At 40.4% G+C, this 25,413-nt stretch overlaps 1 protein-coding gene across 9 annotated transcripts; it reads left to right on the plus strand.

Annotated features, from left to right (window-relative positions):
• Nucleotides 1–24,813, plus strand: LOC137842079 (merlin-like). Of its 9 annotated transcripts, XM_068655722.1 has the most exons (20): nt 1–515; nt 1,101–1,302; nt 3,568–3,932; nt 5,326–5,443; nt 7,087–7,212; nt 7,617–7,742; nt 12,122–12,205; nt 13,003–13,071; nt 13,295–13,377; nt 14,376–14,451; nt 14,901–15,038; nt 16,818–16,892; nt 17,688–17,801; nt 18,245–18,367; nt 18,919–19,136; nt 20,046–20,148; nt 20,892–21,019; nt 21,628–21,778; nt 22,468–22,677; nt 23,660–24,813. In XM_068655722.1, the coding sequence occupies exons 4-20, from the start codon at nt 5,354–5,356 to the stop codon at nt 23,693–23,695; spliced, it is 1,950 nt and encodes a 649-aa protein (XP_068511823.1). In that variant the 5' UTR covers nt 1–515; nt 1,101–1,302; nt 3,568–3,932; nt 5,326–5,353; the 3' UTR covers nt 23,696–24,813. The 9 variants fall into 9 exon arrangements, with proteins under 9 accessions (XP_068511823.1, XP_068511822.1, XP_068511821.1 ...); XM_068655721.1 differs by lacking the exon at nt 1,101–1,302 and having other exon boundaries at nt 3,568–4,023; XM_068655720.1 differs by lacking the exon at nt 1,101–1,302.
• The last annotated feature ends 600 nt before the right edge of the window (nt 24,814–25,413 follow it).

Genomic DNA, 25,413 nt, shown 5'->3' on the forward strand with positions numbered 1-25,413 from the left:
GCTTCCCTCCTTAAGGTGGCTGGGCATGGGCAGCCCAGGCTGCTCGTACAGCTGCAGACACTGATGAAATAATTCGATCAAACACTGTTAAAGAAGTCTGCAACTTCGATCTCAGTCCTTACAGATACCCAAGATAAGATTCAGGGGCTTCTCCTAATTTCCTTTGCTGCCTGAATTGTAGTGGAGAGAAGTTGGGAGGAGTTTTGCTGGCACAGGCAGGAAATGGTTAAGAGCCCTTCATATCACCTGGGAAAGCGATTCTTTGATTTTTCAGAGGGCGCTAACATGCTGCAGTTCATGGGGAACAAAGGGAAGGAGATCAACTATAAAAGTTGTTCTTGGATTTTATTCTCCGTGGCAGAACGTGCGAGGGCTGGACATTGATGTCTGCTGAAAAATAAGGGGTTTTGGATTAAAAAGATTTTTTTTTTCTTCTTATCTTCGTTCGGAAAATGATCTGTGAAGTAACTCTGATTTCAACCGGTGACTTTAGATAACTTCTTTTTGACTGAGAGGTAAGAACAACATTTGTATCACTGACCCATTTTGAAACAGTGAATTCTTTGCTTAAATTGTTCCATAGGTAGGACAAGGAACGCACTCAGGAGTGAGTCAACAGCTGTAAAAAGCCCACAGCGCTTTTCCTTTACTGTCTGTGCTCAGTTTGCTTGCATTAATTCCTGAGCTTAAGTGTAGAAATTCAGGAACTGGGAGAAACCTAATGAGCCGGGGGAATTTACAGCTAAGAGTTGCAGTAAATGTTTTGGCAATGACAAGAGACTTTCAGCGTGTAGTAGTATCCGTGGTAATGTGCTTTTGCACTTGATGCATCAAGCATCTTCTGGTGGTGTCTCTTAAAGTGCTTCCTGAACCTTGCTTCTTTAAACCCCATTGAACTCCCTGGGGTTTTATGTTTCAGGCGTGTGAGGACTTTGCTAGCAAATGCACGTGTGCTGCCCCTGGGCAATGTGCTGGACCTTAACCTGGGAGGACAGACTGCTTTTTTAAGCAGGGTCTAACAGTTTCCATTTCTTCTTAGCCTGTACACAGATGAGAGGTCTCACCTTAAAAATGATGCTGACTTTTTGTGTTTGTGTCAGTGAAAACAGATGTTTGACTGTCCAAAGCGTGATCGGATGGCAACACCTCAGGCACAAGTCACTGGGAGCAAGCCCTGTGTGAAGGGAAATCTTTATATCCTGTGGAGAGCACTGTGAGCCGTCCATTTACCTTGGAAATGCCAAACTGAAAGTGAATAGTACTCTCACTCTTGGCAAGGTTAATTACAGCTTGCTCATTGAGGTATTGCTCAGCGTCTCTGTAACGTACTGAATTCTGGAATTTATTGAGCTTTTGGAGGGGTGCTGGTTTCATTTGCTTTGTACGTTTTGGTGAATGCTGGAAGTGGTATGTGATGGGTGGGTTATTTCCCATTTTGACAAATCGTGTAGTGTAGTGGTGGAGCACGACAGCCCATCTAGTGTAGTGATAGAGATAAGCATCAGTCATTGCAAGAGTCGCCTTGCCAGTTATTCTTGCTATTGCTTGTTGTTCCCAGCTTCCTTCCCCCACGTTTTGCTCAGGTGCTGGTTTCTTATGGTCAAGAATGGGGAAGATTATAACCCAGTTAGAGCTGGTGGATATCAGTTCTTTCATCTTGAACATGTTAAAAGGCAGCATCTGGACCGTTTAGATCCTGCAAATCTTATTCCTCATCACTGTTCCTGGTCCCCTCATCAAGCAAAGTTTTTTCTCATCTTTCTGTTAGTTTTCATAAGGTGCAAGAAAAGCTGTGGACATTCACAGTTTCTGAACTATGTGTTCCCACATTCTGGCTGGGCTGGAAAGTTATCACCCTGCCCTCTTTTGGATTAATATGGTATTTGGTAAGGTTATGACATGCTCTAATCTATTCCATTTTGCTGCTTCTGACTCCTGAGCTTTGATGCCTCTGGCAACTGCAGAAATAAATCACTGGAGCTCGCTGACAGAAATTGCCTTGAAACAAGCTGCACATGATTCACAGCTAAATGTTGTTATTAGCAAGTATCTAGAGAGTGTATCTCTTCTGCATTTAAACAAAAGATTGCAAACCCAGATTGCCTTATTTGGCAAGATTTATATGAAAAAGTTTTTTCCAAAAACTTCACTGTTAAGTGCTTTTGCTTATGTTGTCAGTATCTGATGTTCTTTCAACCTATCTGGTGTGAAAACCTTTCCTATTTCTTTACCAGTACTATTGATTAAAATGCCGTTTACATTTCTTGGGAAAATTTGATATTCAAAAATGTCTTTTCACTGTGAGTCAGAATGTACTTTTCCATGGAATAAAAATTCTGGAAAGGGAAAAAAATGCTATTGGAAATGTTGAACAAATTATATTGTCATTTCAACCAGGTTATATAAGAAAAAAAGAAATAACTTCAAAGTCAGAATGAAGGGCTCTGGTGTTTTTGTCATATTTTGAGAAAATTAGTACATTCTTCTGAAATAGTTCTATTTTATCTGTTCAGCATTTTCCATATGAAACTCTTTGAGAATGTTCTGTACTGGCCCAAACTCCAAGTTCCTATTTAACTGAATTGGCTGATTCAAATTACACGTTAAAAATGAATTATGATTTTTTTTCTCTTTTTGTCTGCAGCCACTGATGTTTCTTCTAGAGTTAATTTAAGAAGGGTTTGTGCCCAGTACTCCATAGTGGTTCATAGTTCTAGTGCTCTAACTGCTGTATCCCATGGTAAAAATATTTACACTAATTCTCTGGTTTTGAAGAAAAATGGGCAAGGGAGAGCTTTGGAATGTAACAGGTTAAAACATAACTTTGCTGTTAGCTCTGCTGCAGCTTGCAGATTAGGGATCAAAAAATTACTGGTATAATTACTGCTGGTTTGGATGCCTTCACATGGTGCTCTCCCTGTCGATATTACTGTGGTCGTATTACACCATACTACTATGGTGATTTTGTGGTTTTTAAGCATTCCTTTCCCTTTAATTGAAAACACCTTTGTATGCTAAACAGGACCTGCGTTCTGCTCAGCACTGTGCACTGAGATGTTGCCTAAATTAGAGGAAATGCACTCAGTGGTGAGATCTGCTTTGCACTCCTCTAAATAAAAGTATTCCCCCAGGATAAGGGGGATACCCTGAGGGTGAAGGGATTTGGTTTTTCTTTGGATACGCCTCCCATGTGTTAAGATCACTGACACTCACCAGTTTACCCTAATTCTTTGCAGTTTGAGCTGTCCTCTTCTAGCACTGTTGGCAGGCACCGGCAGGAGGACTAATCAGGAAAAGTGCTTTAGGGATGTGTCTTGAGGTGGGGGCACATATTGTCATGCTGTTGCAGGCAGAAGTTTATCTAACTTGTTCAGAAAGACAGAATTATACTTTTCCAGCATTATAGTATTCTGGTTAGTGATTTTTTTCTCAGTGTGTGACTTGCTGCAGTTTAATTAAGCCCATTATTCCTTGTCCTAACCACTGTGGTCATGTACAGCAGGCATTATCATATCTCATTACACTTGTCCCTACTCTGTACTAACCAGTACTTTCGTTTTACTACAGATTATTTTCTAGCCCTTGGTGCTCTGCTTTGGATTCTCTCCAGTCATCCCATCATCTATCTTGAAGTGTGTTGCCTCAAACTGGACACAAGACTTCAGCAGAAGCTTTACCAGCCCCAACTGGAGGGAGAGAACACCTCAGCTGGTCTCAGCGGTGTCAGAAAGATGAATTTTCTCCTGAGCTTCTTTTCCCCACTCTGAGTTGCCACAAGTACTTGTTCAAGTCTGGCTGATGTCCATGTGATTTGGCACCTGATTTATCTGTTCTCTGCTTCAGCTTCCTTACAAGTCAAAAAGAAAAACTTGTGTATATATTTTACCTCCTATTTAGCCATCTGAAATTCTTGGATGAGGGGCACATGTAAAGTAAGTGGAAAATGACCAATGTATTTGTAAGCCGATTAAAAGCTTAGCAGAAGAGAAGAAAGAGACAAGATATTTTATAAAATACTGGAAGGTACAGACAAATACTTTTCAGTTTGAACTAGAACTTTATTTTGGAATTGCTTAGGAAGAGGTTGGAAGTCTGCCACCCTGTAATAGTCTTACATTGTAGGAAACCAATAATACCTCTGCCTCCTCTTGACCTATATAGTTCACAGATTCTAACTGGGTTGTGCAAGACTGAGCTGTTAATTTTATAAAGTAAATACAAGAAGAAAAAATTACAGGCTGACTTGTGCTGCAGAGTGTGGATTCACACTACCATTTAACCCCAACTTCCAACGTTTGGCTTGGCTGGTATACACAAAATCCTCATGACAATGGAAATCTGAATGGAAATAACACGTGTCTTTTTTTTTTTTTTTTTTTTTTTTTTTTTTTTTTTTGGATCGCATGCAGTCAAGAGCATTCAGAATATAAAATTTGTGAAGAAATTTTCTGTAGGCTTCTGCAAAACTGTATTAATTTCACCTCAGAAGAAGAAGCACTGGAAAAAAATGGTGCTCTAAGTAGCTTTCATCATTGTGTGTTTATATGTCTAAAAGAAATAGGCAGATTCAGCTTGATTTCACTGGATATATTTCTGGCATTTGTATAATTTCAGGGAGCTAAGATTTTATGTCAAGAAACTTGATAGGATAGTTTCTCAAGGAGACAACTGATGGAAAAGTATTGAGTTGGGTTTGATATAGCAAGTTTTTGTGTGATGTGGCTCTTTTACACACAGTGCTTCCGCTGATGCATTTAGAGTACTGACACAGCAGTACATACAGCAGAGACCTTTGAGGAAGAGAATTTTGTTTGAATGTATAAAAGTGATGAGGAACGTCTAATTTGCTGACATTAGCCATGTTCTACTTTTGGTGAAACTGAATATTCATCCATTGCAGAGTTTCACTGCAAGAGAATGCTGAATTGCCTGGACACAGGTGATTGTATGGAGCACGAGGGCTGGACTGGAGGTTCCGTAGATATCCTCAGCTGTAGTGAGAGGCAGTCCCCTAGATCTTGCAATGTAAGGTCTGAATGAGGTTGTTTCTAGTACTGTAGGAAGGTAGTATTTGCCCAGGTCTCAGGGAAAGACAAGAATAATATTTTAGAGCAATTTTTAGGGAGTAAATCCCCAGGTCAAACTAATTTTTTTTTTTGTTTTGACATAATTATGGCTTTGAGTGTCTTCCTGGACACAAACATCCAGAGACTGCTTGTATTTAAGGCTGTCTTTATTCTGCAAGTTTGAACTCATCCTACTTTGAAATATAGCCAAGGAAATTACTGAATTTCTAGCCCTAAATGCAGCTATGTTTGATTTCAGGTGTGGCTGTCCTCATAAACTGAAAAATATGTCTATCCGAGGCCTGAAGAAGAAACAACCAAAGACATTTAAAGTCAAAATTATAACAGTGGATGCTGAAATGGAATTCAGCTGTGAGGTAAGAGCTCTCAGAAAAATGCTGGAAAGTTGGAGATTGCCCTTCATATTAGCAAGATGTACCCTTGAAAATTCTCTGAAAAGCCATAGCTATCATTTAAAAGCCACATTTTTTGAATGTGACAAGGTTCTTTAAGACGCAGGCCTGGAGAAACAAGTCTGGTCAGAGCTGGTCCTAAGATGTTGCTTATACACTAACGTACAAAATGGTGCTCCACGTTTGTTGATCTGGGAAATTCTCTTCAAATGTGATTTGCCATCTGTAAACTCCAGTTTCTTTCTTTAGCTGTAATGGCTGGCTTACATCTTGTCTGGGTACGAGAGAAAAATGATCAAATGTAAAAGTTAGCTTTTCTTCTATTAATTATGGCTCTCTAGTAAATTGGATAGACTGCAGAAAAATGTGGAAGAATACATATATAGCAAGCGATCGATTGATAAATGAATTGGACTGCACTGTTGAGGAGACAGAACTGTGCCTGATTAATTCCTAATCATCCAACAAAAGCAAAAAAAAAAAAAGCGCAATTACTTTGAGAAGGCAAGCTAGAAAACTAAGGTCCACTAGGATTGCAATTTTAATGAGAGAGATGACTGTTGTGGGGCATTTAATATTTCATTTACTTGATCCCTCAGAGACAATATACTAGTCAAAAGCACTGGACTTCTGTAAATTACAGATCTAAAGTACTTGCAAGCAGGGTTGTGAAAATAGAATTTGGAAAATTTGGTTCAGAGTTCAGAATCCTGTTAGCAAATTCAGCTTGATATATTCTTTCCTTTGCTATCACTCGCTCTCCCCCAATACTGCTTTTTTTCTGGGTGGATATCCTGCTTTCCATCCAAATAATGCCCCAAAGTGTGTTTTTTTTTTTTTTTTTTTGCCATTGAGTTTAGTGGCTGACCCTGCAATGAGACAAAATCATCTTTTAATATGTAGCCAAACAGAAGAAACAGATGTGCAGCCTCTTCAGTGAAAAATGAGACATCATGTGTGTGTGAATTTTGGGACCTTTAATCAAAGTTTCTGTTCTCTACGGAGCTAGGCTAGTAAATTAGATTAGATTGCTTTTTTTTTTTGTTACTGGATAAAAAAAAGATCCTGACTATACTGCGCACTAAATCCTACTCCAAGAAGACAGACTCCTGCTCATTTAAATCAGAGTAGCATAAAGGCTTGGCTTGTTGCCACTGAAATAGCTGAGGTATGTGAAAGATGGATTTGCTTTGATTGTTTGGCATTTCTACTCTGTGCCTTGACACTCCTTTGATTTCCCCCTGGCCTTCTCTCAAGACTCTTTAATTTGTGTAAACTGTTGAATAAGATTTTTACAAATATTAATAAAGCTTTGCTGGGTCCTAGGAGATCAGTAGTACAATCCTCATTCCCTCTGCTCATAAAGTGCTTGATGCTGTGATTAAATGCCTGCAGCTTTGAATCTTTGGAGGAAAGGAAGAGGAAGTAGAACATTACAGCTCATGTACCTTTGCTGTAGGCAGCAGTAGGCATGTTTCTTTGTCAAGCTAAAGGTGAAATAATAGTTTGTAGGGTAAAGGCAAATGGTAACCTGGTTTGCTCGCCAAAAATGCGGCAAGTTCAGTCAGGATAAATATGTTTTGTATTATTTTCTTTTTCTTTTCTAGATGAAGTGGAAGGGAAAGGACTTGTTTGACTTGGTGTGCCGAGCACTTGGTTTAAGGGAGACCTGGTTCTTTGGTTTGCAGTATACAATGAAGGGAATGTGCACCTGGTTAAAGATGGACAAAAAGGTACAGAAAACAAAAATAGTAACCTGCAATCTTCAGCTCCTAAATGACTTACTTTTTCTTTAAGCTCAGGAGCTAAAGGAACGTGTTAAATGACAACCCATAATTCTAGATGATATCATTTTTTTTAGAATTGAATTTCATTGTGTTATGCAATCTTCTTGTTTAAGGTTTTGTCTGAAGTGTTACCACTATATGCACTTCTTCATAATATATAATATATGTACATATTCATATAATCACCACTATATGCATTTATTGCATTAAAGCTCAGCATTGCCCTTCCTTCTAGAACATGGAAATGCTGCCTTAACTGGATTATTAGCTGCCTTCTGATTTTCCTCTGGAATAATAGTTTGAGACATTTCTGTACCGTTTTTACTGCTGATTTTGGTTTTATCTTTAAGCAGGTTTTAGATCAAGAAATCCCCAAAGAAGATCCCATTAGCTTTCATTTTTTGGCTAAATTCTACCCCGAGAAGGTAGAAGAGGAACTGTTACAGGAAATTACCCAGCATTTATTCTTCCTTCAGGTCAGGAACATTTTTTAAACCATTAATTCCTTCTGTGTTCACCCCAGTCCCCTTATAATGTCTTTGATCTTGTTGGCTGTTGTTAGTCTCAGAATGACTCTGCTGGCTTCAGCCATATCATTGTCTATGTAAATATATAATTTTTATAAAATACAAACATCTCTCCTGGCTACTGTGGTTTTGTATGATGGTAAGTTGAATGTTTGCCTTCTGCAGGCTTTTGTTCTCATGATGGCTTCTCGTACTGCTTGTGCTAGGAATGGGAGTTAAATTGCTGGGACCTGTAGTTTCATGTAAAATGATTTTTACACCTAGCAGCTCCAGTGGTAATTTTGCACCTGGATATTCCAGACTCGTTTACTCCTTGTAGTCAGTGGCCTAAAGAAAGCAAAAACACAACAAAAAACATGCAAGGGTGGCACTGCTTGAAGAACTTTATAGTTGAAGCTAGTGGTAGAAGGAAGGCTGCAAAACCAAACATTTTGGAGATGTGAATTCTATACCCAGGGATTGATACTCTTTGAGGTGGGGCAAGGAAAAGTACATCGGTTACAAATTAGTGACCCTTTAACTTTGAAGTGTGTGTAGACCTTAGAAAGCTTCCCACTTTTACTGAGGTTTAGAGTGTGAATCGGGGAGAAGAGGTAGCAGTGTTGGTCATACTCAATTTTTAATTTTGGGAAGAAACTCCATATGGGTTGGAACTTTTTGAGCCAAGTCTGCCTGTTCCCGTGTTGTATTTCTGATTTAGCAGCTTCTCCATAGCCACTCTCAGAGGTGCTTTCATAACTGGTCCTGATATTTTCACACTCAGAGGACAAGTAATCTTAGATTTATTTGTTCGTTTATTTCCACTGCCATGCAGACACCAGGGCTCTTTTCCCCAGCATAATTAGGACATCCTGACCAGCTTCTGCGTTTATCTGTTACAAGTATTCTGTTTTCTGAACTCTGTGAAGGTTCTTCTTATGTTAGATTTTAAGCCATCCATATACCACTTAAGGGTAACCACAGTGCATATTTTACCTGCTTCCTGCCCTTTTGGAGCACTGCCTAGAGTTGTTGGTCTGGGAATTAGTTTCTTAAGGTTCCTGCCCTAACTGTTCAGGGGTGAGAAGTATAGAGTGAAGTCCCTGTTTTTATCAGCTTCAAGAGTCATCTTGAGGACTGTGTCACCTGGTCTGCTCTGGCTGCAGCTAAACTGAAGAGTCTCAAAAGCTCCTTGTCATCTTCTCTTAGAACTGTTGGTACTCTTGAGTAACCATTCCTTAACCTGGTTCTTTCAAAACGAGAAGGATTAGAAGAGACCTGTTATTAGGTGTATGAACTGTGCGAGGGAGTGACTACACAGCAATTATGGTGGCAGTCGTGAAGGTGAAGAAGAGGAAAGGAATGGTGATAAGCACTTGGGGACAGTAAGTTTTTTTCACTGATACCAGCTGCAGATGGAACAAGACCCATGACTGCAATCTACCCCTAAAACTAAAACTCCCAAGCTTCTAAAAATAGTCCAGGTGGTTACTGGAAGATCTTGTTGTGTAAGACTGTAGAAGGCATAATCACTAGAAAACAAGAACTACCTAACCTGTCCTTTTTAGATCTTATTTTTGGATTGTAGGGGAAAAGATCACAATTTGATATCCATCCTGAAATACATAGGTTTGCTTATCTAACAAGTTTCAACAGGACAAAAGCAGCATAGAGACAGCTGCAGCAATAGGCTATAGCTGTAACAGTAGCTATATAAGCATTGAGTTTTTGGGATGAACACTTGGTGGTCAGCTGTATTTTCCAACATCTTTGCCATCCATCTTCTCTCCTGAGTAGCTATGGGATCTTCTGAATGTTACAGACTCTACCGTGTTGCTTTATTCTGTAGCTTTCAGTAGGATGTGTCTGTGCAAGTAGGTTGGCTTATGGAATAAAATCAGTCTGCATCTGTAAATAAACACAGTAAATACACAGGTTCCCTCAGGAGGATGTGCTAATGAAGGAATGGGAAAATGCTGTTATTCCAAAAGTTAACAAGCTAACTATAATTTTACCAGAACCCTTAACCATTTGGAAATTTGCTTCTTAAGCTAAGTTTGGAAAGGAGTGAGGGGGGCAGAACTCTTCCTACTCTTTTAATCCTGATTTCTTTTCACGTTTTCTCCTTGAACCTGCCTTGACTAGCAGATATGCAATTAGCAAATTCTTCTCATTCCAAAGTAGAAAAACAAGACAGAAACAAATTTGGACTTGCAAAGTTTCCTGGCTATAAGAACTTAAGATCACACCTGGATGCCAATAGGAAAAACATGTACAGACATCTGGATGCTTACAGATTTCAGTTCTACTCACTATTCAGACTTAGATGTTAATGTGGCATAACGTCTTTTTGCTAAATGTGTGAATAAACATCAATGACTAAAGCTACATTTTCTGTTTAACGATTAGATAACTTACTCCTTTTACAAGGATGTTTTGTTATACTACTTTATAGAAATGATCAAAAAAAACCCCACCCAGACACTTATAGGAGATTTATCTTACGTTGTTCTCAATTCTGAAATGTATTATTTGTACCAAGGAGTATGAAAGCCAGAGCTTTCCAATTTGGAAGAAAAGTCTTTTCATTCTTTCCATTTTAACAGCTTAGAAAGAATTTTCCCTGTACTATAACTCAGGTTATATATTGTGCTCACCCGAGACTAAATTCGAAAGAAAAACTTTCTTGATGGTTCATTTCAGTTCACAGCACCTACAGTTCTAAGTGTCTTTGTAAAGGCAGCTCAAGCATTATCTCAAGTAATTTTTCTTTTTGGAAATGCTTAAGACTGTGAATTATGTAAAATTTTCTTATCTTGTGCTTGTTAGTAGGCTAAATACATTACACCTGAGAGGAAGATTTGGGAAGATTAATTTATTCTTCCGCCTTCAGGTTTCCAGGTAAAAGTTGCCCAACGTATTTAAAATCAAGCAACGTCTTACAAGCTATTACACCTCTGATCATGCTAGCACCATGGAGTACTAAAATGAAAAGAATGCTAAAAGACTCTTTACCATTTCTACTATGCTTTTATTTTTAAGCCACTATGTTATTGTTGTACTTAGACCATTGTAACTGAATAAATCTAATGCTCTATTAGGCAGTTTCTCTTTGTGAGGTGCCCTTCATTCTTCTGGAAAGCTTTTAAAGATTCTATGAATGGTTTTAGTATAATATCTCTGTCCTTGACAACATTCAAAAGGCAGCTGGACAGATCCCTGAGCAATCTGGTCTAGTTGGACTTGCTTTGACTAGGTGACCTCCAGAGGTTTGTCCTGACCTAAAATTCGGATATGTTACATGTTGTAAAGCTAATGTTTTTTCTAGCTAAACATTCTTCTTGTTGTGGTTGTGTAGCTCTTTAGTGCTATTTTAGATGGCAGGTCAAATGATTGTTTGGTGTAGCACATTTAGTATGACTGAATACAAAGAAGTTACGATGATTTGCAATAGCTAAGGAGCACACCTGCTCTTATTCAATGCTGAAGGTAAAAATGGTACAGCTTCATTCAGGGAAATGAGGCGGTAATAAAAGGGAGTGTGAGAAAGGTCCTTAATTCTGTTTGTATGATGGAAGAATAATAAAAAGCCCAATGAACCAATATTAACAATTTTCCACTCGTTTATGGAAAAGGTCTTTTTCTGTCATTCCAAGCTGAATAATGTGATTGAAAATGCAACAGTTGATTATGTTTTCATTGAATTGTCTTTCTGAAATTAAAATACTTCATCAGCTCTCATGCTTATTTCTAGGACTATAATTTACAGGCAGGTTTTAGCTTTTTGGCATCCTATAGAAGCCATGAAATAAAGGTCATTTTGTACTGCTAGACTGAAGTAAAGATACCTTCCCTATGAGGCCTCTAATCTCTGCAAGGGGCATTAGCAGAAAAATTTCGGGAAAGTGCTTGCAGTAGTTCTGTAGTTTTTTGATAGCATCTGATAAAATGCACTTACTAATTTATTCATGGTGCTGTACAAACTTTAGGAAGAGCTAACTGTATCATAAGCAGGAAGTAAAAATAAAAAAAAATCTAAAAGGAATGAAGTGCAGATAATAAATGTGTTCTGTAGCAGATTCTTTTTCAGGACTCTCTATATAAATGCGGGGAGATAGCTGTCTGGCAGTTCTATGAACTTAGAATTAAAACACTTTAACCTCCAAAAGTTATTTTCATTAAATGTAATGTTATGGTTTCTTGTGTTTCTGAATGCCTCTTTGTTGCTGCTGTTAACTTGTGGTGGTTGGTGCCAAGTTATAGTCCAGGCATGTCTAATTTAATTTCAGGCCTGACATAAGTCTTGAGTATGAGCTTCTTCAACTTGTTCCCTTTTTCTTCTGATTTAGGTTAAGAAACAGATACTGGATGAAGAAATCTATTGCTCTCCAGAGGCAACAGTTTTACTGGCTTCTTATGCTGTTCAGGCCAAGGTCTGTGCATAGCAGTGCTCTTATTTATTTTTAACAAACGCATATACAGGGTGGTATGTAAAACACAAGCGTTAAACTTTGCTATTAAAATAGGTCATGCTGGGAAGCACAGGTGCAGCTGGAAAAATAAGCATTAGATGCCATTACAAGGATTTGAGGAAGAAATTAGTTTGCTGTTTTATACTATGCTTTCACAGTTTAGAGGATTTCTTTTGATGTAGCATTTTAATGTATTTTTTTCTCCGAATTGGTATTATTTCCTGCTATTAAAGTGTCCATGGATACAGAGGTGCTGATACCATGAGCTTACAATGGTGTGATATTCTTTAGTAACTTTCACAACATAGTTACCTTCATGCCACCAAGAGCCCAGCTCATAAAATGGCAGGAGGGGAACACAAATTAGCAGAGCTGGCCCTCTGCAGCAGCCCAGCCTACATACAGTAGGAGGAAGTGAGCTTACACTGCACAACATATTCCGTAGTTCAGAGAAGGGTGTGAAGTCACAGCAGATCCCTTTACATCTTCAGTTACCAAGAGGTGCAGGCGAGGGCTGAAGTGTAAGGTTACAGGCCACATTAGGGGGTGCACTGGAACCACATGTATAGCACAAAGTCTGGAACTGACTTCCACAGATGGTTCAGATGAGGGGAGCCTGTTTTATTACCCTTACACTGTATATGGGAGAACCAAAACAACATCTGTCTCGAGCAGTTGCATCAAACTGCAGCCAGAAAGTTCTTCAGCTTTCTGCATCTAACAAGCTGAAATCTCTCTTTTTTTCTTCCTTGGGACAGTATGGTGACTACGACCCAAACTTTCATGAGCCAGGCTTTCTAGCCCATGATGAACTTTTACCCAAACGGGTAAGTTTTTATTCTATACAAAACCAAACTTTTGAATCTGTGCTTTGATGAAGAGCTGGTACTGCTTTGGGACTAACCAGAGCATTAGATACTGATTGTGTTAGCCTTGAACTTGCTGAAATGACCAAGCTGTGAACCGCATGGTTGCATTCACATTGCCTGGGAGAGGAAGCACACGTATTTGTATCTTCAAAGGGAAACAGACTTCTTCCTTTCTCTCTAGGTCCTCAGGCAGTATCAGTTGACAGCAGAGATGTGGGAAGAAAAGATTACTGCTTGGTATGCTGAGCACAGGGGTATTGCTAGGTATGAAATAATTTCATTCTTTGGAAATCCTGTTACGTTTCAGTAACTAGTTATTTGCTGTCTTTATTGAAATTTGGATTTTGTAAGTGAGCAAAGAGATCCTGGGTTCCAAGCTACGCTGCTAGGTTTGTTTATTTCTAAGGGATAAAACATGCATTCAACCAGGGTAAAAAGTATCTTGTGTAGGGCACAGAGTGCTTGTAAACTGGACTTGGTTTGAAGTGAACAGGGAAGTTGAAGGCTCTTGCTGGGCTTCACAACCTAACATGTTTAAAATCTGATATTTTATACCTTGTTAAAAGCATGGTTCAAAAAGGTGTCCGCATACTTAGTAAGGTACCAAAGTGGTATAGACATTGCATCGCAGTTCCAGGACCAAATTTTGATGCAGTTCCATGTGGGTGTTCAGCTACTTCTAACACATTCAGCATGTCTGGAAGTTCAATTAAACGTGAGGTAGGAGCTGCTGGCACCCAGAGGCAGCCATTCCTAATACTTCAGTTCAATTTTTCTTTGGCTGTTCTGAATGCTTCTTAGCACTATCTTTCCTGAATATTTTCCTCAAGACTCGATGCCTCAGTTTGGAGGGAGGACAACGATGGGTGGAGAAACTTACTTTTCTTTGGACTATGCCCAAAGCACTCATTCTCAACGAACTCTGCTTCCTGAAGGGAATATCCTCATGTTATGGAAAATAGTGGTAGAGTAGATCTCCAAGAGGTGATAATGGAGTGGCAAAACTAACATACAAGGATAAGACTGGACTTGAATTTTAATAAAGATTGCACTATACCTGACTCAAATAAAACCGGATACAGCTTTGTCTTCTGTTGAGATATTTTTTTTTTTTTATCATCCTTTTTCTGTTGAGGGTAAGACAGTAAAATTAATGAAAGCACAAAGGACCAGAATGCCCATTCTTTTTGAACTGGGAAATACACTGTCAGGACAGAAAGATTGTATAGGAGTCACCTGCTGTAATGGGTCTGATTCTCTAGGGATGAAGCTGAGATGAACTATCTGAAAATTGCCCAAGACTTGGAAATGTACGGTGTCAATTATTTTCCCATTGCTGTAAGTACTTTATTTTAGCAATTTGCTATTGCTGTATTTGATGGTAGTGTCATTTTAAAAATTGTATAGGGGGCTTGGAGCTGGGACTCTTGGGTTCTGCTTTCCTCTGCTGTGGGTGGGCTCTGTAGTGATTGTCCTGACTTGGTTTACTTACCTGTTAATTGAGTAGGTGAATACAACAGTAAACATTAAGGTTCTATCATTTGACAAAGGTCTTGGGTGTGTAACAGGAAGAAGGATAAATAAACTAGAAATTTGAGCTGCTTTATTCAGCTGGGTGTGCTAGCTAATAGTAGCAATGTTCCTAATCTGTTTTGTAGGAACAGCCTTTTCTTAAAAATTCAAATATCCGTTTATTAGAGTAATTGTGGTTCTTGTCTGTAATTGTTCTATGTTACTATAAATAGGACTTACTGATATTTGTGGGTTTTTTTTAATTTTTTTTTTAGCAAAATAAAAACCATACAGATCTCCTACTTGGAGTTGATGCCAAAGGTATTCATATCTACAGCATTAATAACAGGTTCTCTCCAAATAAGTCATTTGAGTGGAGTGCTATCAGAAACATTTCCTATAGTGAGAAGGAGGTATGATGGCTCTGATATATTATTCTTTTTATATGGGCAAGGGTGTGGACTGGGATTCTTGGAACAGGCTGAAAGCGGTCTCTGTTTAAATAATTTGGGGGAGGGGGAAAAATCCTAGGGAGCTCTGTTACAGTTTTAGTTCCTAACAAACTTGCCTTTCCGATGTGCTGCATAATCTTGGTTCCCCTAGGAGCCAAGGGCTGCTCTAAGCTCTCTAAAATTGTGGAGCCCACTATTCTGTTTCCTTCCCTGCTGCTTGTCGTTTGCAAAACAAGAGTGTTGGTCTCTGTAAAAGATAGATATTACGAATGCCATCACGGCTGACTTTAGTTATCTCAGCAGGAATTAGATGATCTGTAAAGACTTAATGCTAGTTTTGCATGCAGAAGTTGTCCCAATAGATGAGGGTTGAAGCACACTGGCAAGCGGAGACATGCAGGGAGATGTACGTGTTTTTCTGCCTCAATTCTACTAGTTTATCAGTGAATGATTTCAGTCTTCAGCACAGCCCTACCATTACAATTTCACTGTGATTTCAGAGTCCATCTTATACCTGAATACAGTACACTGGGGAGCAGGTGAAATTTGGAGTTATTTCAAGTCATGTGGCTACGTGGAAGGCTATAATCAGAAAAACAAAACCAGAAAAATCACATTGGTACCAGCATACTTGGAATTTGTCAGCCAAAGGACAACGTGGCTTATTCCTTTCTTTCTCTGGACCATTTGAAAAACACTGAGGATGAGATTTGCTGTCCAGGCTTAGCTCTGCATACATTAAATCAATCAGGGCAGCATACAGGAAAGTTCTACCTCCAAAGAGTTTTGTTTTCTTATCGTTAAACTTCCCCTCTGGTCCGTGAATAAGCTGCTTTAGCTCCCTATTGTTGGGAAATTGGGCAGCCCTGTATGAAAGCTCCACTATATTTGGTGTCACGTTCACAGTTCAGCTCCTCACAAGGCAATGCATTAAAGCAGCTGTTACCTACAGGGTGAAACAGGCTGGAGGATGTTAAGATCTTGATGACTCAGATGGCCTGAAATTATACATTGCATTACGAATGAATTATAGGAATTGAGTGCTAACCCATGAGTCACAGAGAGCAGGATCTTAAAGAATGGAGCTGTTTTTTTGTTATGCAGCCAAACTGAGCTCAGCATATGAAGTAAAACAGTGTGTACTGACCTGGCAGCATGAAAGCCTTTCATGTCCTCTGGAAACAGCTTGGGAGATAGGACTGGAAATGTGAGAAAGCAGGAGCTTCGGTACTGTTATCTCGTGGTCAGAAGAAAAAATCCTTCAGGCCTTTGTAATACATTTTGTTTACATCTGCAATGATTGGGATTCAGAGAGGTGTTTGACATCTCCCTGACGTTACTAATCTCCAGAAGGAGTCATATTCTTAATGTATTCTGTTTTCCTGATAACCAGGGCTTGCTTCAGCGTTCTCAGGATAGTTTGCAATGCACAGGTGGTATTGTTATGAAAAACACCATCCAAACTGGCACCAGGTGTGGGGCTGTGAGTGGCTTTATCTTCTAAAATGCCCTGCTATTTTAGATGAGCAGATGAGGAACCTGTGTAACAGAGAACAGCCCTGGTTCTGATTCTTGGGAGCAAAACACTTCTGCATCGCCCTCCCTGTATTTGTGGCATAAATCACTGCCTCCCTGGAGAGAAGTGGAGATGGACTAAAGTTTGCATTAATATTAAATAGTTTCAGCTTTGTTTTTCTTCCTTTTCACTGCTTCCTCTATTTTTATCTTCTGTCTGAACAGTTAACTATTAAACCTCTTGACAAAAAAGCAGAAGTCTTCAAGTTTTTTTCCTCTCAGCTAAAAGTAAACAAATTGGTAAGTGTCCTGTTTTCCTCCTTTAAAACCGGGCCTGGCAGTACTGAGTGATACCTGAGTGAGAAATGTTTGTCTGCGAAACCGATGCAGAGGCCAGGGAGCATTGAGTTTCAGCACATGTTTTCCATAGGATTCTTCTGTCTGGGAAGCCAGGGTACATATGTTTGTCCTCTCCCTGTTGGGAGGGGAGATGGTGGGTGAAAAGTGAGATGCGAAAGAAGGCCCAAATCACAAAGGGAAATCCAATTACTGGAAGGGGAGGGTGTAGCATATGGAAAAGTGCAAAGCCTGCTGCAGCGACTGCTTATCTGGCTGCTGTGCATTCTTAATCGGCTGTTGCATCTCCTTTTCTGGGAGAAGCAACAAGGGAGGGACCCAATCAACTTGTTAATTCTATTATCACTAACTGCTTCCTAGCACAGCCGCAGGGGCTGGATCACTTCTCAATGACCTTGTGGATGAGGGGCCACCACAGCTGACCATTCCCACATAGCTGCCTCCTGTGTACCCCCGGCCTAGACCCCCTGCCTGTTCTTTTTCAGGCAATTGAAACCAGACAGGGATGAAGGATGGAAGGAGAACCCCCTCATCCTGCTATGTTTTCTAAACTGTTATGTACCTGAGGATGAGCCTGCTCTGGTGTCACTTTTCTTGGAAGGAAAGCAACTGCCAGCACTTGTGCTGAAGTCAGAAGTGTTAGTTTCTGTCCTGTGAGACTGGAGTGGGGCTCTTTCTGCCCCTCTGGATGGGGTGCAGCTACGTCACAATCTCATTTGCTTTGCTTTTCCTATCCAGATTTTGCAGTTGTGCATTGGAAACCACGACCTGTTTATGAGGAGAAGAAAAGTGGACTCGATAGAAATCCAGCAAATGAAAGCACAAGCTAGGGAAGAAAAGGCTAGAAAAAAGGTAGATTATTTTTGCTCCTCTGTTGCTGAAAACACTGATTATTATTCCAGCTGGTGCCCTCGCTGTCCATGCACTGCATCAATATGTGTGTGGGAGGTGAGAAAGTGCAGCAGGATTGAGTGTGGGAACAGCTCTAGTGTGTATGCGGCTTCTGAGGATGTAAGTGATGTTTGTGAAACTGAAGGGCTGATCACAAAGATTTGGGGTACGTAACAGATCGATGCAAGTGTTCTTCCAGCAGCCTGAAATAACCAGTGTTGCCAGTTAGTGGAGTTCAGTGCTGCTAAAGTGCAAGTAGCTTCAGCATTGTATCTCTGCTACATGTCAACTCACCAGCTAGAGAGCAGTCCGTTCGTCAGTAGATTCATTTGCTGTGCTGCCTCGGGCCCAGATGAGATCCTGCTGCAAACCCACAAATGTGGTATTTCTCATTCTCTTTCCAGATGGAGAATCAAAGGCTGGCCAGGGAGAAGCAGCTCCGAGAAGAAGCTGAGCGAGCCAAAGAAGAGCTGGAAAGGCGTCTCTTCCAGCTGGAAGATGAAGCCAGGCAGGCCAATGAGGCCCTGGTGAGTAGCACGTAAGCTGAATATTCTTGCACTTGAAGGGGTTTCTTGGTTTGGAAGCTTTTTTTCTTTTTCTCTTACGGCTTCTGTGAGGCGCTAGAAGCTATGGCTTATGCAAGGCTGGACAGTTTCTGGTCAGTGGTAGAGAAGGCATACTGGAATTTGCTGTGAGCCGTTCTCCCTGTGTTCACAGCACTTTCTTCAAGCAAAGAGGAGAGGAAGTAACCTTGTGAGCTGAAATTGGGAGAAAGAAGGCTTAGTGCATGTTGCATGTGGCATTGGCAACTGAAGGGGGCAACTTGTGACAGTTTTTGGTTGATATCTTTGCCCAACTCTGAACAAATGTCTCCTTGTATAAAAGTGAGAGGCAGGAAGGAAGTTGGGCAATTCTGGAGCAGAGGAGGAACACCAGACTACAATTGTTTACTTTTTATTGTAGGGATTACTATATTTATCCCTTGATCTGTTCAGGAAAGATAATCTTCTTCCTGACTGGCTGCAAGGGTGAAATTGTAGATGCTAGACAGGGTAACTACAAAAAGTTTTTCTCTTAGCTCCGATCCCAGGAAGCGGCAGAGCTGCTGGCAGAGAAAGCTCAGATTGCGGAAGAAGAAGCAAAACTGCTGGCCCAGAATGCTGCAGAAGCAGAGCAAGAGCGACAGAGGCTGGAGATAACAGCTCTGAAAACCAAGGAGGAGAAACGCCTGATGGAGCAAAAGATGAGGGAGGCAGAGCTGATAGCAGTGAAGCTGGTGAAGGAGTCTGACCGGAGGTTAGGTTTGCTTGAGTGGGGCTGTGTAGCCCCTGTTGGATTGCTTGGGCAGAGAGAATGCTACTTTTCTCAGAGCAGGAGGGTGGGGGGTAGAAGGGGAAGGAGAGCAGTAGGGATGGATTTTTCCCAAAGCAACAATTCAGAGTGAAAATACCTTTGCATGTCTTATTTTTCTACCCGCTACCAGTGGTTGCGATGCGGGTCAAAAAGTTTACAAGGGATCCTGATGGAAGGCTGTAGAGATGTTTAGTATTAAAAATCCAGAATGCAGAAGCATCTTCTATTTAGCATTAACAAAAGAGCACTGGTTACCTAGCTACCTAAATTTAACAACCTGTGTATCCTATAAGCTATGAGACTTTTCCTCATTACTAAGTGATGGTGTCTCATATCCCTTCCAGATCTTTGAAAAGTATAACCCAGGTAAACTCACGTGGAGTATAAACCACATTGTAAGAGTTTGCATGTTCCATAGCACTGTGCTGCCTGAAGATGCAGAGAAGGCTAGTGCTGATAGAGGCTGTTCAGGGCTTTCTGCTTGTTTTAGGATGCTGCCAAAAAGCTTGCCAAAATAAAGAGCAGATATGTTGCACCCCTCCTCATCTCAGGGAGGATCTCTGACAACCTGAAGAATCCGTATCAATAGGTCATTTTTGAACCCGTGGAAACTAGGAGTAGAAAAAGCACTTTGATTCAGTCAGTTCCTGCAGGATTGCCCTTCAAAGCCTGTGTCGTGCTGTGCCTGGTTCTCCATGTGACAATCCTACTGCAAATGTCTTTGGGTAGAGGAATCACTCAGAGTAATGGATCTTATTCTCCAGAAACCAGTGAGATGCATAACTTTGAAATCCATGTGTTGCTCTGTGCTGGAAATCCTCAGCCATTCATGCTATGATATTTGTCTTGCAGAGCCAAGGAAGCAGAGCATCTGAAACAAGATCTGCATGAAGCCAGGGAGGCTGAACGGAAAGCCAAGCAGAAGCTATTAGACATAACCAGGCTTAATTACCCTGTAAGTTTCTGTTCTGCTGGGCACTGCTTCATCTTGGGAAATAATCATATGTTAATTTTATGTTTGTAGCCTCATCAGGCTAGGTCGTGGCATGTCTACATCTAGCTGCAAGACAAACACCTATAGGACTAGCTGGTGACTGAACACAGTGTAGCTGGAATTGAAGTTGTATTTGTTAAGGGCATTGAGTCAGGAAGATAAAGGTGAGACAAATTACAAAACAAAAATACAACAACAAGAAAACTCTAACCAAACAAAAGCCAAAAAACGACTCATGTTAGAATTTGGGAAGCCTAGATGGTCTTGCCTGCATTCATGCCTGATACTGACTTTGTGCCATCTCAGACAATACTTTGTGGAGGTGGTTGTACTGAACCTGGCATGTGAATTCCTTGTGAGTATCTTCAGGCAAAGCAGGTGAAGCTGTCACTAGCAAGAAGTTGTTGCTAAGGCAGTGTGCCCCAGTCTCTTCTGCTTCAGTCTTGCTGAGAATGGATTTCCATTCTCTGCTGAAATAAAGATAGCTAAGGTACTTTTCTGCACTTGGATTTGTGGCTTGTGGACTTTGGGCACTCGTCTGGGGCCACTCAAATAGCGGGGAAGGTCTTCAGGAGCATCTGTTTCTCATAATCCATGGGTAGCTTGTGAAATGGCTCAGCAGGGCACTCTTAAAGAAGATGGTGAGATAAAACCAAAATCAAACAATCAAATCTTACTGACAGTGCTTGTGTTGCCTCTTTCAGCACATGGTCAAGTACCCGCAATATTTGCCAACGGACACTAGAGATGCCAACTTTGACAAAGGGTCCATCAAGCTGGATTTGAAGGACGTTGACCTGAAGAGACTCTCCTTTGAGATAGAGCGAGAGAGGTATCAATATGCTTATGGTGTAAATAAATGAGATTAATCGTGGGAAGTACAGAAAGCAAAAATTCTCAGGGAATCATAGGCTACATCCTTAACAACAGAGGATGGTCTTCTCCTTGTATGTATGAATGGAGGCCTTTCACTGAGCTGGTGCAGGTTATGTCTTTGTAAAACTAGCTGTTTTGCAAAGAGGAAAAGTTTCGTGGTGCCATCAATCCATGACTGATCCAGAACCCTCCTGTCTTGAAGACCAGTAGGCCAGGCGTGAACTTTGCTGGAGTAACGTTAGTAACGTTAGAGGACAGAAGTTTCCCTCTAGTGTTAAAGCGTGGTATTACTTCCATACAAAGGGGCTTTTCCTCTTGGTATGGAGGTTGATTCTTGGTAAAAAGTTAGTGAATGCTGAAGAGTGGAAGTGAACCACCTCACTGGAGCAAGGGAGTCAGGCAGACATGCGCCAGACTTCATTTTGCCAATACAAGAAAAAAAAAAAAAAGGCAAAATGAAGCAAAGAACTGCCTCTCCTCTCCTTATGCACTTGCTTCCCTCAACCCCTACTCATGAGTTATGTTATGGTAGTAAGCTTTGTGTCTCTAATGTGTGGACTACAGGCTAGATTACTTAGAAAAGAGCAAGAAATTTGAAGATCGACTGAAAGAACTCAAGTCTGAAATTCATGCTTTGAAGCTAGAAGAAAAACAGTCTGGGCTTTACTCTCATTGGACTGAAGTCCTGGGATCCTTGGATCGCTCCTTAGGAAATGTAAGTATCCTAAATACCTGCCACTTTTTCTGGCACAATGATAATAATATATATATGTATGCCAAAGGTAATTGCTGTATTGCAATTCAATGTACATTCTTTAGGACCTTTGATACTAAAATATTTTAAGTGTTAACAGAGAAGAGGACTAGTCATGACAATAAATAAATAAATAAATAAAAATTCCATGGCAGGATACCAGTAACATAAACAAAAAATAATAATTTGTTTTGCAGGTTATGAAATCACAGTAAGGTTTACTGTCATGGAACAAACTAACTTCTTGTAACTTAATGCGTTTAAATGTGGTTTCTCATAGTTTGCATCACATTCTCATTCACGTGCTTTGTGGTTGCTATTAATCTCTTGTAAAAGTCTTGGCTTTTTTTTTTTTTTCCCCTTCAGGCAGTGAGGAACTAAACTCAGATCTTGGTCATAAGTTTCTTGTTACTTACATAAACGCTCTTCCTGAACCAGGGGAAGAATAGAGCTGTCTTTGCTTTTCCAGATTGCTCCACATATAATAAAAAATGGCCCTAAGTAAACTGTTTGAGAGAGAAGGGAGGCTTGGAAAAAATGAGGGAAGATGTCCTGTGTGCTCTGGCTGGCTATGCATTTGATGTTTTCTGGCTTAATGAATGTTGATGGGGAGAGGGCATTAATTTTCCATGTGTTCTTTTCTTTTAAAGACCCCGTCATGGATGAAAACCTTCGAAACTGGAGATTCATTGGATATAAATCTTCAAAGACCTTTCCCTGCTTACTCATTAAATACTACAAGCAGCTGGCCTTGTACCAACAAAATTCAGCATGCAGTGCCAGTGGAAAAGTCATCTTTTCAAACAAATTCCTTGGTTGCCAATAGTGTAGGCACAGGATCCAGAAAACAGATTATAAAGGTAATCAGATTTATAAGTAAATTCCCAAATATTGACTAGAGGCTTTAGAATTCAAAGAAGTAAAGAATGGCTGGCTTTAGGGAATGGTTTTATCCGGCTCTGTCAGAGCCTCTGAAATGACAGGCCACAAAGCATGGCTGTTCCACAGGTTTGGAGGCCCTGCACTGGAGCAGCATTCAGGGCTGTTGAGGCCACTTGATTTTTCTCACTTATGATCTAAGCCTTGGTAAATGAAAATGATGCCCATATGCAGTAGGAGGATTTGTTAAATTTTATTTGTATCAGCCAGGCTTGGAAATGAGAATGTGCTCTGAGAGAGCTTAAAACAGACTGTGCCAATCTTTCTGGTTTTAAGGGATGGGGATAAAGATATCAAAAAATGCCTAGATTTCTACAGCTCAGTTCTTCCGTCATTTCTCTCAAAGAATCCTAAAATAATAATGAATTGGGTCTTATAAAACAAAACAATTTTTTAAACTTTACTGGAATGGAAAACATAGTACGTGTTCAAGAAGAACTGTAAGATCGTGCACTCCTGTACGTATGGAAGGAAATCAGTTTTCTTCAGGCAATGCTAATTGTGCAAGATACTACAAATGAAGTAAGCCTGATGTATTTGCTGTTTTCTATGAACAGAACTGAGGATTTTCAGGATCAGTCAGTGTCTAGCATGCAACTTCCAAGGTCAGAACCTAGAGGACTGTAGACTTAGAACTAAAAGGAAAATAGTTCAGTGTAGCAGCAATTGAGGAAGCAGCTCTTTCTATTGCAAATAAGAGAAACAAATATTTTAGGACTAACCTAATGTAGACAGTTGTGAGGCAAATAAGCTTGTTTCAAGAGGGAAGAAAAACCATTTGCAGGGCATATTGCAAAAGGCTCTGGTTCAACAAAAAGGAAGAATTAGACCAAAACAAAGTAGGCTTTGCTTTCTGTAGGAATTCAAAGTAGAACTAATTTTTCTTATTTAATTTGCGTCTAGGTTCAGCAGCATGACTCGGATGTGATCTACATTTGAAGAGTCTTGTTTCCTTACCAGACGGGTAGAACCTGATTGCTGTCTGTTTGGCTGCTGCAAAATGCACCTATGGGAGGACATTCGTGCAGCTCTGTCTCCTGACAGCCATCGGCATAAAGACTTGGTTCTATCGTTATTGGTGCCATTCGGTTTCCAGGCAGACAACATAAGCTGGGAGCATTAAAACTGCCGGTGTAAAATGGCTGGTGTCTTTGGGTCCAACGGTAAACATACAAACCCAAAGGAGCATTGTTTACTTTTTATGCACTTTTGAAAAAACACTTTACACTTCATTGAACCTTCCCCCTGGGTATTTTTACACACTGACTTACCAGCTTGGTACTCTGTGTGTGTAGAAAGGATGCCAGGCAGCAAGTGTCTGGGAGATGTTTGGGATGAGGAAAAAATAAATAAATTGTACGTGACCTTAGTGTTTACCTCCACAATAGACTAATTCTGTTTTTGGTCCTGTCCATAGGGCATGACTCTCACAGAGCTGTTCAACGTTTTAGTGTTTGCCTGCCAAATATTTTCCTTTTCCTCCCAAAATGTTTCTCTGTTCACTTAATTGATTTGCATTTCTCTGTGAGAAATCTCAGCTTGTAATTCCAGATGTAGAATTGGACATCTTCAAATACCTCTCATTCCTGGGGGAATCCTTTGTTTGGAATGCAAAGCTTCTGTTCTCTCTACAGTTTCTGACTAGATCAAGCACTTTCTGTTGCTTGCCGCTCCAGCAAACTTTGCATACATTAACTTGTTTCCCAATTCTCTGTAACACAGCTTCCAAATTAGACAAAGACAAAAGATGTTATTGGTGTCTGCTAAAGTTGGACTTGCTTTTGATGGAGAGGTGCGTGCAGCAAAATGTCTGCCTCATTAGTAAAATCTACTTGCATTTTCTAGTTTTGTGTGTGTTTAAGTGCCTGTTTGACCAATAAATCCTCAGTCTGAGGATTTCTGGGGAAGCGGAGACAATACGCAGCTGTAGCTAAAGTAGTAGCACAGTTGAGCATGTGAAATGTGATGTAAAAAATGGATGTTAATGTTAAATATCTAGTTCTAAAAGCTTAGAATAAAAAATACATTCAATAAAAAGCTTGAATTTTCACTTGCTAGTAACAGCTTTGAACCGAATGGTGTGTCAATATTGCAACAACATTAACAAGGCAAGTTCCAAGAACAAACATGCAAATCCCCTCTGTATCCATCTACAACAGACTGAGAGCACAGTGGGAGATAGCATCTGTAGCCAGCTCCGTTCTCAGATTTTTAACAGTCCTGACAGTTACACTGCAAGATACACAGAACAGCTATCTGCAGTGGTGTCCTGGTGTCTTTTTTTTCCCAGCTGTAAGAGTGGTTGCTGCTGCTGTCTGGCAGGGAAAGGGAGGGCTGTTAATTCTCTTTATGGCTCTCCTATGATGTTTGCAGGCTGTTGGCTATTACACGTATAGTGTCTGATTGGTCTGGGGAGGAGCGTTCCTTGTGAGATGGAGAAGACATAAAGGGGAGAGGCAGATGCTTTGGGGGCCCTAAGGTTGAGCTGGTGGCACTGGCCAGAACTGGGCAGTGGTGGTATAGGAAGTAGTCTTAGGGGAAAACAGTGAAAAGCAACTCAGAACTTGGCATTCTCAGATTTTTCCAGGGGGAGAGGAGTGGGATAAGGAAAGCTGGCATTTCCCTGGTTTTGTATTCCTGTTTCTTCTTGGTATTGC

This window comes from Anas acuta, chromosome 19 (assembly GCF_963932015.1).
Source record: "Anas acuta chromosome 19, bAnaAcu1.1, whole genome shotgun sequence".
NCBI classification, from domain to species: domain Eukaryota; kingdom Metazoa; phylum Chordata; class Aves; order Anseriformes; family Anatidae; genus Anas; species Anas acuta.

What these genes read in the sequence shown, in the direction of transcription:
- LOC137842079 (XM_068655718.1), top strand. An exon ending in GAGCACAGGGGTATTGCTAG is followed by an intron (nt 13,378 to 14,375) that starts GTATGAAATAAT and finishes CTGATTCTCTAG; the next exon opens with GGATGAAGCTGAGATGAACT. An exon ending in GGCAGGCCAATGAGGCCCTG is followed by an intron (nt 18,368 to 18,918) that starts GTGAGTAGCACG and finishes TTTTTCTCTTAG; the next exon opens with CTCCGATCCCAGGAAGCGGC.